This window comes from Erithacus rubecula, assembly GCF_903797595.1.
Source record: "Erithacus rubecula genome assembly, chromosome: 24".
NCBI classification, from domain to species: Eukaryota; Metazoa; Chordata; class Aves; order Passeriformes; family Muscicapidae; genus Erithacus; species Erithacus rubecula.
Genome location: NC_136676.1, coordinates 1,527,651 through 1,540,563, shown reverse-complemented (window position 1 = coordinate 1,540,563; position 12,913 = coordinate 1,527,651). Strand labels below are relative to the sequence as shown.

At 50.0% G+C, this 12,913-nt stretch overlaps 1 protein-coding gene across 4 annotated transcripts in view; it reads left to right on the top strand.

Moving 5' to 3' along the window:
- CAPZB (capping actin protein of muscle Z-line subunit beta) overlaps window positions 1-10,834 on the top strand; it is a 63,156-nt gene extending 52,322 nt beyond the window's left edge. For 2 of the 4 annotated variants that reach the window (XM_079326201.1, XM_079326203.1), the window contains exons 6-10: window positions 228-344; window positions 6,545-6,610; window positions 7,577-7,653; window positions 8,693-8,805; window positions 10,597-10,834. In XM_079326201.1, coding sequence (XP_079182327.1) covers window positions 228-344; window positions 6,545-6,610; window positions 7,577-7,653; window positions 8,693-8,795 — 363 coding nt within the window. In that variant the 3' untranslated portion in view covers window positions 8,796-8,805; window positions 10,597-10,834. The remainder of the gene's footprint in view (window positions 1-227; window positions 345-6,544; window positions 6,611-7,576; window positions 7,654-8,692; window positions 8,806-10,596) is intronic. The other 2 variants (XM_079326202.1, XM_079326204.1) reach the window with 1 other exon arrangement.
- Window positions 10,835-12,913: the final 2,079 nt, after the last annotated feature.

Here is a 12,913-nt window from a genome sequence, read left to right as displayed (position 1 = left end):
CACTAATTAGGCAATAAAAACAAGGTAATAGGAGGGTAAATTGCTCCAACTAGATTTGCTTTGGAAAATAAGAGGAATGTGCACACTTGGAATTGTCTTTAAGCCTGTGCTGCATGAGTGGGGTAAGAGCTGCCTGGCCTGTTGCTGTGGGGTCTGCCAGGCCAGCCCCACCTGGCTTTGGGAGGATTTTCACTCTCTGTCCCTGTCCCTTTCTTTCCTCCCTGCAGGAGAAGTCCAGTGGCCGCACTGCCCATTACAAGCTGACCTCCACAGTGATGCTGTGGCTGCAGACCAATAAAACTGGCTCTGGTACCATGAACCTGGGGGGGAGCCTCACCAGACAGGTATGGCTGTGTCCTGCACACTGCACACCCCCAGCCCAGCCAGGCACAGCACAGCTCTGGGAGCTCTTGTACCAACATCCTTCTCCTGCTGTTCTGCAGCCCACTGTGCTTGACACACTGCAGCTTGCAATTAAAAATACAAAACACTCAGCAGCAGTTTAGACTTGCTTAAGTCTCAGTTTGTCTTCTGGTATTCCTGAAGTTTTAATTTTCCATCCATGTTGCAGATATTTTTATCTGTAAGATTTGTCCAGTTTCTCACTGGAAGATTCCAGTAGGATTATAAAAATACAGGATGGCTTCTTTTCTTACATCTCTCTTTTAAAAGCCAGCTAAACCACTGAGAGCAAAGCTGGTGGGAAGATAAATTCTAAACATCTTCCTTTAGTGTTTTCTTCCTGCAGTACCAGGACAATGATTTAAAAAAAAAAAACAAAGATAAGATAAATGTGTCCTGACCATTTGGGGGTTTTGTTGATGCCTTTGGCTGCCTCCTGAGAGCTGGTTTTCCCAGGGAGGTGCCAGGTGGGGGATCCCAGAGAGGCTCTGCTGAGCTGCCCCTCCCTGGATGAGGCAGCACTGGCCACCTCCTGCTCCTGCTGGGGGACTGGGCTGCCTTTGGGCTGGGGAAGCCACTGACTGGAGCAGAGCAATAAACTCTGGAGGACAGGAGGCACATTGTAAGGTCATGAGTGACTGGAGAGATTGGCAGCAGCTGAAACTCCTTTATGAGCCTTCCCAGGGCAGGCTGGGCCTTTCCATACAAAGGACAATGCAGACTCTGTTCAAAACCTCCTGGTTTTGTACAGGTTTGAGCCAGGTGAAGGCAAGGAGGGTCTGAGAGGGACTCAAACTGGGTTAGTCTTGCACAGCTTGCCACAGCCTGGGTGATTTGTCTTTCCACATTGTTGACATTGAAGAAGCTGATGGAAAAGCAAGTGAAGGAAAAAGGCATCTGGAGAGTTTTGAGCTTTTTTTTTTTTTTTGACTCTTTTTGCAGTAATTACACCCGAGTTCTGGTGACCCGGACAAATATTTAATCACAGCCCTGCTAATCCTGTAAATCAGAGCTGTGAAGTGCAGGCCAAGGGCTGGCTCTGGCCATGGCCTCTGGAGCAGGGCTGTGCCAAGGAAAACAAGGGCTGTGCAGAGTGGCTGTCCTCAGCACACCTTGGCCTGAGCTGCTGGGCCTTGTTTGGTTTGACTTTCCCTCTCAGAGCTGCAGAGGGGAGGTTCCTGCTTCTGCCATCATTGGATTCAGATGTGCTGCATGAAGCCAGGCCTGGCTGGGGTGAGTTTGCACAGCTCCTGCAGGCACAGGGAGCTGGGGGCACCTCCAGAACCCTGCAGGGAGCTGCAGCCCCCACTCTGCCCCAGGGTTCTGTGTGAGGGGAGCTCTTTGTCCCCAGCTGGACTAAACTCCTGAGGGCAAGGCTTGGGCTTTGCTCTGAGTCCAGTTTGCCACATCACCCAAGCTCTGCAAGTTTCACTTCTCCTTTTTTGATCAGCCTTTAATGCAGCCTGCAGCAAACAGAGCCACCAGGAGTTGGTTTTGGTCACCTCTTGAATAGCATGTTACAGTTTCCTTTGACAGGTATCACCGATGTTCTGAAAAAACTTTGTACGTGGTAAATTTACAGGGTTTTGGTCAACTCAGCATTTAAGCTACTTGACCACCTTTGATCCTAAAATGAGAGTAGCAGATGTCCTTGTGTTTGAGAGGAAGCTTTTGGAGTGTTGAGGAGCTGGCTCATGCCCTGGCTCACAAGCTGAGGCAGAGCAGCCTCTCCTGGAGAGGGAGTTGTGGTGAGAGCCTTTGCTGCACAGGCCCTGGGCTGTGTGTGAGTGCTGCTGGAGCAGCAGAGCAGCAGCTCAGGCAGTGCCACGTGGGGGCTGAGCTTGGAGCTGCAGTGGGGCTCTGCAAACAGCTGCTCTGTGCACTCACCCCCTGCAGCTGAGAGACTTGCCCTGCACACAACACAAACAGGGGCTTCTGTTGCCTTTGTCAGGATCATTTGGAAAAATTCTGCCTTTCATGAATAACCCCAGGCTCCTTCCTGCAGGGCTCCCCCTTGGGCTGCTCCTAAATGCTGAGCTGAATTTTGAGGAGGATTTTTTTCCTCTCTCTTCAAGACTCTGTGCTTGTTGCTGTGGTTTCCCCATCCCTGGAGGTGTCCAAGGCTGGGTGGGTGGGTTTGCAGCAGCCTGGGGCAGTGGAGGGTGTCCCTGCTCATGGCAGGGGGTGGCTTTGATCCTTCCACAGCATTGCAGGGCTGTGGGATTCTCCTGGAGCCACATGTCCCTCCTGGGCAGGTGCTACTCAGAGGTCACATCCCTGGCCTGTGTCTGTTTTATTTCATACACTGGGAGTTGACATCTCTCTCCCAGTGCCTTAACCACTTTTCCTTGATTTCCCTGTGCAGTTTTTTGTCTGCTACAATATGAGTTCTCTGTTTGTAGGAAGAAACAACCATTTTTTACATTTGTGAGTGGACAGAATAAGGGGAGACATAGAGGATTCAGCCTGTTTGGGAAGTTGAGAACACCCCTTGGTGTAGCTTTAGTTTGCTTTACCTGGTGAATTTTGGAATTTCAGGCTGTTGCTTTATCAGTTCAATTACAGAGTTTCAGGTTGTCCTGATCCAGTAGAGGAATGGATGTGCACACACAGGAGTGTGCAACACAAACCCCTGTGTATTATCATACCCACTTCTTTATATAATTTATCTGCATTCATAATTGCTGTGTGTATCTACATGTATTAACTTATCTTGAGAGGGTGAGATCAGTTCTGAGCCAGCTCCAGGCACACAGGATCCATGGGTTGTAATTCTGGCCTGAAAACTTAGGGAGAGTTGCAGCTGCAGTGACATCTTCTCACTGGAACTCCAGCAGGTGCTGGCTGCAGCAGTGCCTCTCTGTGGCAGTGACTCTCCTTTGCCCAGGGGAGCTTTGGCTGGAATTTTTAGGAATAAACATTTCTACGGAAATTCTGCCAGAGAGGACACAGGGAGCAGGACTTGCAGGGAAATGAAACGTGCCAGCAGCTTTTCAATTACCTAGCACCTTCTCTGGGGACTGCAGGTACCTCCCAGCCTCCTGATTGCAGCCAGATGTTTGGCAGATGATTTTCCCTGGCAGGTTTTGGGGTCCTGTCCCCTCTGTGTACCTTGGAATGGCTTGTGTTGCTCTCCAGGCTCTGAGGTTTCATTAGGCTGCACTGTATTTAGAGTAGGAGCAGCTGTGTGATCCTGTTTCACTTGGTGCACAGGGATGGGGCTCCCCTTTGCTGGCACTCAGCACTGCTGGGGGGCTCCTGCAGCCCCTCCTTCAGCACAGAGCAGGTGCCTTCCTGAGATGTCCTCACACAAAGAACCTGTGTCTGCTTCCTGACCAGGAGGAGCCTGAGGAAGGCAGTTTGCTGAGAAAGAAGTTGGCTCCAGACCTGTGGTTTATTTACATTTGGAGATGTGGGAAGGGGAGGATGTAAAGTCACAGGGAAGTGAGGCCTGAGGTTTGGGATTCAGGTAGGACAGATGTTGGTTTTTGAACTTGGAAGACATTCTAGTGGGGCAGGAGGCTTTGCAGAGCTGGGTGAAGGCTGCACTGTGCAAACAGAGCTGCCCTGGGCCCTGCTGCTGCTCAGTGGAGGCCCAGCAGAGCCATTCTGCCATTTATCATGACAAATCCCTGTGCTCAGCAATTAGGGGGCTCATCCATTTCCATCAGGGGCAGCTGTCATGGAAAGGCCCTTCCCACCTCTTCCAGATGCTGTAACTTTGTTTTTCCAGCAGTGGGATCTTCTTGTGATCCTGGAGCTCCCCCTCAGCAGTTGCTGGTGTGCTGGAGTCTGTGATCAGCAGCTGGGCAGTGTTTGGGTGCAGGGGACAGCAGGATGTGCTGACAGGAGTTCTCCAGGGAATTATTTCTGCCTCCCATTTCCAGCATGAGGGTGGGGAGGCCCTGGCACCTCTCAGGCTGCCCAGAGCAGCTGTGGCTGTCCCTGGATCCCTGGCAGTGTCCCAGGAGAGGGCTGGGAGCAGCCTGGGGCAGGGGAAGGTGTCCCTGCCATGGGATGGCTTTGAGGTCCCAGATGGATTGCACAGAGGTTCAGTTCTGTCATAGTTTAGGAGAGGGGAGGAGAGGAGGTGAGGCAGGTAAAGGTCATGGAGCATCCCCAGGTTTGCCCATGGTTTGGGCTGGGCAGTTTGGCAAAGGAATGGGCTGTGTTTGGTTCCACTGGTGAGAGCAGGGCTGGGCAGGGATGGGGTCAGTTCTCAGCTGATTCCTGCAGTGCCCTGCAGAGATCACAGTCTCCCTTTATTGCTTAGAGTTTGAAATAAGTGCTGCAGTGGCAGGCCAAATTCTGCCTTACTGATATCCAAATAATTCCACATATTTTCCACCTGGAGCCTTCAGCCTGCCCACTGCCTGTGGCTTTGGGAGCCCTTGGCACACACTGCTGTTTGTGTTTCATTAAAGGGATTTTCACTTAGCTCCATGGCCAGAGCAGCTGTGGGTGTTGTTGGCTTTGCAGAGCAAAATGGAAGATGAGTTCCCTTCTACCTTTGCTGGCATTTTCAGACACTTCCATGATGAAACAAAGTGTTTATCCTGCTTAAATGTCCCTCTTTATATTATTCCTCCAAATAATGTTTACAGAGAGCCCAGACAGCTGCTTTATTCCGTGCAGAAAACTTCCAAAGTGCCCAGGCAGCCCTGGAGATGTCCCAGAGGAGTGAGTTTCCCTGTGAGTCAGACTCAGAGCAGAGGGCTGGGGGAGCCAGGCCTGGATCTGCTGCAGCAGAGCTGGGGCTGGGCTGGGCTCAGCCTGGGCTTTGGCTGAGCCCAGCAGGCAGGTGGGCAGGGACAGGATGAGCTGCTCCTTAGCATCAGCCTGCAGAGGGAATTTCCCCTCAAAGCAAATCTTGCCTTTTATTTAGTCCTGCTGCTCGAGCCTGTGCAGTGCCAGCCCCCAGGAGGAACCTTTACAAACCCCAACAACTCAACAAAACCCAACTGTTTGTAGGACATGGCTGACTCTGCACTCCATTAAACAGCTCTTGTAACATCTGGCCTTCCAGAGCACATAAAAATGTTTTCCTTCTGGCAGCAGTTTTTATGGAGATGTAATAATATACGTTTTAAAAAAAAAAAAATAAATTCTATTTTCAGATTCTGCTTCTTAACCATGGAGCTGGGGCTGTCCAGGTGTGGAGGAGGCACAGCAGGAGCCTGTGGCAGTTACTGCCCCACTGGCAGCTCCCAGCTGCCCCAGCCTGGGGCCATTTGGTGACAGTTCCCAACTCCCCATAATAATTGTGTAGCTCAGGTTTGCACTGTCCCTGTCTGCAGCTGGATCCCCTCTCCATTCCATGTAAACAGTCTAAAGGCAAAGTGAAACTCCTGCTGCTCTCTCTCCCCCTCTTGCAGGTTATCTTCTGCCTTGGGGGCTCCAAGTGCATTACACGCTTCCCCAAGCCTGTTACAGACTTGGCTTATTAGAAGAAACCTGTAGCTGGCCCAGATTCTTAAACTCTGCCTGAGGGAGGGATAGGAGCAGATGGATAAGAGAATTCAGTGGGATTAGTAAAACCCTTTGAAGACTGTTCTTCCCACTGCATTTGTCTCCCAGTTTTGTTTTTGTGCTGTCTCAGCAGATCTTGCTGAGGTTCCTGGGTCTGATGTTCATTGTTCAGCAGCTCAGCTGTGTCCTGGAACAGTTTTCACCTCAGGAACTCTGGGGAAGATGGACTTTGCCTTAGCACAGACCATGGGAGGCCTTGGGATGGATGTTCCATGAGACACAGCAGATGAAATCAAGCTGCAGTTCCAGCTCCCAGTTTTGATGTTGGGGTAAAAGATCTCAGCTGGGTCAGGGCCCTGTGTCCTGTGCAGCTCCTGCACTGAGGCCATTGGTGTCACTGTACTCTGGAGTTGCTCCAGCTCTGAATTCTCCTGCACAGGACACTTGGCTGTTCCTCAGTGGGGACACTTGGCTTGTGGGGCCTGTCTGCAGCTGGGTTATTTTTATTCCTGGTTTTGATTCCACCACATCTCTGTTACCAAGACGTGCCTGTGCCAAGTGCTGGGGTTTCTCAGCAGTGTTCAGCACAGTTCTGCAGTGTTTGCTCACTGTTCTCCCAGCCCTCCTGGACAGCAGGCTGCCTGTGATGGCTGGATCTGTGTTTGCTTTGCAGATGGAGAAGGATGAGACTGTGAGTGACTCCTCTCCACACATAGCCAACATCGGCCGCTTGGTAGAGGTGAGTGCAGCTTCCTGTGCCCAAATTTGGCCCCATACCTCAGAATTTTGTTGCATTTTTCTTTAAAAAAAACTTATTCATTCCTGTTGTTACTCCTGGTTCTGTCTGTGGGTCCAGAGCCACCCCTCTGTCTCCTGCTCAGCACTGCAGGGACTTGCTGGAAAATGGATTTTCCATTCCTGAGCAGTAATCAACAACTTCCTACCCCCTGTTTGCTTTTGCAGCCACTTTTGGGGAGATTAATTGAATTCAGTTTGCTACACACACTGTGCTTGGACTGAAAGTTCAGTGTGTATCAAAGCCTGGAGCTGGGCTTAGTGTTGGATTTTTGGCAGCTCTCACTCCTGGAAGCTCAGCAGGAGTGGAGCTGCTCAGAAGCTGCAGCATCACTTTGCTGTTCCACAGCAATGTCCTGACTGAAGGTGTTCCAGATTTCCTTGATTGTTATAGCCAAGAAAGGAGGAAATTCTCAACTATGATGCATTTTTAGGGAACTGGGAAATTAAAGAAAGGCAGCTGCTTCTTTTTTGATCCCTTTCTTAGGGTTTTTGCTTGAGTGAAAGCAATGCAATAAAAAAAAAGCTGTATTGTTACAAGATCTCTCTCAGAGCTCTGTCGTGCAGCTTTTAAGAACAAGTTAAAATTGAAAGTCACCCCTGAGCACAGAACTCTGGACTCTTGGTTACCCTGAAGGACTGACCTGGCACTTGGAGCCTGTCCAGGGCCAAGGATCTGCTCGGGGAGGTTGGGAGATGAATTTCCCTTGTCTGCAGAGCTGGAGAGGAGCTGCCCTCTGGTGGTGCAGAGCTGCCCCAGCCCGGGGAGATGGGCTGGGAGGGAGAGCAGGGGCTGGGGGCTGGGCTGGGGGGATCTGAGTGCTGGGAATGCTCCAGGAACTGTCAGAGGGACCCTGGTGCTGCAGCCTCCCTGCAGACTAAAGAGCTGCTGTGCCACTGTCTTTTCCAGGATATGGAAAACAAAATCAGAAGTACACTGAACGAGATTTATTTTGGAAAAACAAAGGACATCGTTAATGGGCTGAGGTAAGGGAGCTGCAGTGGGTGGGGACCCTTCACGTGCCACCCCAGTCCTGAGCTGCTTTTGTCCCCTCCCTGTGCTTTGGGACAATATTTGTTGTGTGCAGAAATCTGAAGCAATGTTTTAATCCCCTGTTCCTTCACCAGGCACAAAACAGCCCAACTAACATTTTTATTTTCAGTTTATTTTTCATTGTTCTTCACAGTCCTGCAAGCTGTACTTAAATTCTGTCTTCTCTTTCTACTGTCCTTAAAAATAGTGCCAGAATTAGGTCATGACATGAGTGGTTTGTGGTGTTTAGACTTTGTTTTAAATTCTGTCTTTCTCTCAACACCACTGGACAAAATACAGTCTATGAGAGATTAAATTCCCTGTGCCATTCTGTAGGGAAACTGTGCTGTACTGATTTTCATCCCCTGCTCATTCCTGGGCAGGAACTGGACATGGAAGTCCCAAGCTGGTAATTCTCATGCTCCCAGAGGAAAGTACAGAACTGTGATGCCAAATCACTTCATCACTTCACTTCTCTCTTCATGAGAGACCTCCCAGCACAGTGTGGTAATGTAAAATAACCAAAGGGCACAAAGAAATGCTCTGCTCTTCCCTGAGATGTGGAAAAAGAGAGAAGAGTGGTGTTAATTAAATATTGCTGCTGCTGTGTGGGCAGAGGGAGCAGCAGGAACTCAGCAGTTCTGGGTTCTGCCCCAAGCCCAGCTCAGAACAGCCCCAGTTTCCTTGGTGCTGACAGGGTTTAGCCAGGAAGCTTTTAGCAACATCAGAGGGAATCTGTAAGGGAGTTTTTCTCTTGTGAACGTTGCCTTGAGCTGTTGTGGCTGAACCTGTGCTGTGTCTGCCCCCCCCCAGTGAGTGCAGCTCCTGATGGAAACACCCAGAGCAGCTGGCTGCTACAGCCTGGCCCTGCTGCTCCTCACTGTGTGTCCCCTCCTCCTCCCTGGGCCTTCCAGAGCCCCAGCTCTGTGTTACCCACTTCTTCTGACTCTTCTTTTCCCTCTTTGCTCCCTGGTTTCCCACTGCTCTCTGTAGATCTATCGATGCTATTCCTGACAACCAAAAGTATAAGCAGTTGCAGAGGGAACTTTCTCAAGTGTTGACCCAGCGCCAGATCTACATCCAGCCTGATAACTAAACCAATCCAGGTACCCTGGCAGCCTGTGAGGTGTGAGCAGCACTAAACCAGGACTGACAGCCCAGCCCTGCATGGCCCCGGGCAGAACTAACCCCTAATCCCGCAGGGAGCAGTGCCACGCCCAGGCACCGCGGGTCTGCCCCGGGCAGCCACCACACCTCTGGTTCTGCTGGAAATGGTTCCTCCTCCCCTGGAAACCTCACCCTGGGAGCTGGGGCAGGATTTACCCTCTGCACTCTGGCTTGGGAGCAGGAAAGGAGCACATGTCCTGTGCCTGGAGTGGTTGGAATTGGGTTGATGCAATCCAGGAGCCCCAGGACTCTGTCCCTTGGGCACCAGCAGATTTTTACACCTGTGATACACCACTTCATGAAGAAATTCTCTGTAACCCCAGGGTCCTCCCTGCACAATCAGATCTTGGGAGTCTCACAGTTTGGAAAAAAAAAAAAAAAAAAAAGCCTGGTACTTCCCATGAATTCAGAGTAAATGTGCTCTGACCCACACTCCCATCCCCACGAGCCTGGTGGATTTGGAATTTCCTTGGAGCTTGAGATGCAGTCCTGCTCAAGCTCACTCAGACATTGCCAGCCCCCAGCTGCTCGTGCTCTGCACAGCCTCCAGAGGGGTTTGTTGCTCTTTGCTCTGGAGCTCTGAGTGTCAGGGTGCACGGCAGTGACTAACCCTGAGCCAGCCTAACCTTCCACTCCACTTCCTAACCAGTTCCAGATTTGTTTCAAACACATCCAACTGACCAAGGGGCAAACTTACCATTTGTTGATAGTGGCCAAGAACCACTTCTTCAGCCTGTGACAAATGCAAATATAAATGTGTATGTTTCTGTTAAAGCAGCAGAAGTCTCCAGAGACAAGAGAATGGAAATCCTGTTATAAAAATGGTAGGAAAATCACCACCACAAAGAGCAGCCTTGTTTACAGGAGACACAACCAGAAAAAATGAGATTGCTCTGAATCCCAGACTGGTTTGGGTTGGAAGGGCCCTTAAAGCTCATCCAGTTCCAGCCCCCTGCCATGGGCAGGGATATCTTCCACTCTCCCAGGTGCTGTAAAGGCTGTGAAATGCAGTTTAGGTGGGGAGAAATCCTACCCAATTGGATCCTACCACTTCTCTGTGGGAGCCACTCTGCAAAAGCTTGGCTCTGGATAGAAGCCATTCTATCAATTTAAGAGGGGCCTTTTAAAAAGTGGAGATTTCTTATTGTCTCATTGAGATGAGAGGTTCCTCCACAGGCATCTCCCAGGGCACTGATCCCAGGTGATTCCTGAATGTGGAGCTTTTCCTCTGTGCTTTCAGGCAAAGGGAAGCCCTGCAATAACTTGTGACAATGTCTCTGTTCTTCAGCTGCTTTGATCACTCATTCCTTAGGGAAGGTACAAAAAAAGGCTAATTTGAGAGCAGAACCTCTGGCTGCTTTTCCAAAGGTGCAAAGGCTGTGGGAGGTTCCAGGTGAACCATCCTGCAGCAGGTCAGAGCTGCCCAGCTCTGGATTTTCTCTGCACTTTGGGGGAGCAGGAGCTCTAACCCCCTTGGCTGTGGGACGCTGGGGCTTCTTCCAGGCTGGAACAGAACCTTGGGACTCTCCCTGCAGCAGGGCTGAGGGAGCTGCTGGGGGTTTGGTGCCCATCCTTGCCAGAGTGAGTTTTGCTTTGTGTTCTGAGTCTCCTCCTGCTTCCTGGCTCCAGCAGGCAGAGCTGAGCCGGGCTCAGGGCTGCTCCTCCTGCCTCCCAGCACTGCTCCCACCCTTCCCCTGCTGCCTCTCACCACCTCTCCTTCTTCCCCACAGGTCTGTGCAGACTTTTGCAGACAAATCAAAACAAGAAGCTCTTAAAAACGACCTGGTGGAGGCTTTGAAGAGAAAGCAGCAAAGTTAAAGTTCTGTCTGTGCTAACCAGCCATGCCATGCACTCGTTAGATTCCTTTCCTAGAGAATCATCCCCACCCTTTTCTGTTGGTCACGATTTGCATCCAGTACTCTCCATGCAAAGCCATCCTCTCCCCATGAATAAAGCTGTACAAACTTTTTCAGTCTCTGAGGCCTACTTTGCACCACATTTTACTATCAAGATGTTAGGCTATGTTTCTGTAGAAGTCCATGTATTATTTTTTTTCTTCCCCTCCCCTTCCCCACCCTCCCCCATTTATATGCATCACCACAGATCATTGTTTGTCTTTTCCTCCCTCACCCCCTGCCTCCTGCCTTTTGTTACATTGGTGTAAAAAATGTAAAACAAAAATTTATTAAATACTGTGGTGTGTGAAAGAGGAAGAACTGGAAAAAACATAAAAAAAAAGAAAAAAAAAAAAGAAAAATAATCTATTCCACGTATGTTTGGGGGCTGGGCACAGGGGCTGGCTGGAGGGAGGGAGTGAAGAGAGGATGTTCTTTGGGTTGTAAGATACTGAGTAACCCAGATGTGCAGGAGATGGTGATTTGGAGACCTGCTGAAAGTTCTGCTCTTCTATAGCCTGGTTCCAAGGCGCTTTTCTGTCAATTTTTATGGAATGCAAAAGGGGTTTTTGTTTTGATTTTTTGTTTTTTTTGTAAAGCTTAAATTGAATCTACATCTGATACTTGAGCCTCCATACTAAAAAAAAAATGAAAAAAAAGAAAAAAAAAAGACTAAAACAATAAAAACAAAAAAATCCCAGGAAGATGTGTGGTGTGATTGTGTCCTCCTTGTTTCTCTTTCCTTCCTTGCAGGGTTACTTGGGGTTTGTTCTTTGTCCCACATCCAGCAGTGTTTGCCTGGAAGGGGCTGTGATGTCCCACTGCCCTTTGGGGCTGCACTGCTCACCCTGCTGCCCTTTGCAGGTGCTGGGATTGATGCTCCAGGCACCCAGCAAATCTGTGTCCAGCTGGATTTAGGGGGAAGGATGTGCCCAGCTGTGCTGGCTTTGCTAAAAACAGCCTGGGAGCTCCTTGTGTCCTCCCATCCCTGTCACCCAAAAGCTCCTCCCTGCTCCCTGTGTCCCCTCCCCAGCCCTTGGTGGGCAGAGGGACCTGGCACAGCTTTGGGCATCTGCAGGTTTTGGTTGTACCAAACCTAATCCTGGGGAATTAAAAGATCTGCTGGGCCCTGTTCTGGGAATTGCCCTCTACAATTGCAAGTGGGGACTGTTGGCATTAACAGTGATGAATTAATGATGTGATTAATGAATGTGCTCTCATTTGCTCTGTTCTGTGACCTGTGTCCCAGCCAGACTCCTGCAGGTGGCCAGAGTTCACCAGAGGCTGTGCAAGGTCCTGGGGTGCCTGAGGGATGGGATCCCCAGGGAGCACTGGGGGATTTGGGGGTTTGGTTGGGGTTTGGTGCTGTCTCAGTTCTGTCCCAACACAAACCTTCAGAGAAGTCTGTGAGCTCTGGAGCCTGCAGGGGGGACTCCAGGTGAGGTTTGCAGTTACCCTCTCCCTCAGGAGTGCTTGTTTCTTCTCAGCCTTTCAGCTTTAACATTTAGCTCTGGAAAATCCTGAGCACAGGGACAGGGCTGCAGCAGTGACCTGGAGGGGTGGGAACCCTGGAGAGAGCTCAGGGATTTCCACCCACCCTGAGGTGGCTGTGGGTGTGTAAACTCTGCTTGCTCCATCCTGCCCAGCCCACTGAAGTCAGAGGAAATCAGCTTTGTACCTAACTCGTGCTTCAGGTACACCTGTGGGGACAGACTGGGTGATTTATATCTCTATGTATATATAAATATATATTTGTGTATGTGTATATAGGCACCCTTTCCTCCTTATGGCAGGCAGAGGTTCTTTGTCCAGATTTAGAAAAGCCAGTAAGTGACAATTATTTAGTGTTGTGAGTGGCAAAGATGAGGGATTTGCTCATGGTTTGGTTTAAAACTTGATATGAATTGTTCTAAAATTCCCAGGGAAAGACAAGAAAGGAAATGCTGCTGGCTTCAGGATGAGGTGAGCAGCCCCTTGCCTGTGAATCTGGAGGGGCAGAATCATGAATTAATCCAGTTAAAAAACATTCCCTTGATTCAAGGGCTCAGAGAGACTGAAAAATATCTTTCCTTTCTGGAAGCAGCTGGGTCAGACCCGAGTACTGGCCCAGCTTGTGTTTCAGTGAACCTGCTGGTGCAGCTTGGTGGGCACT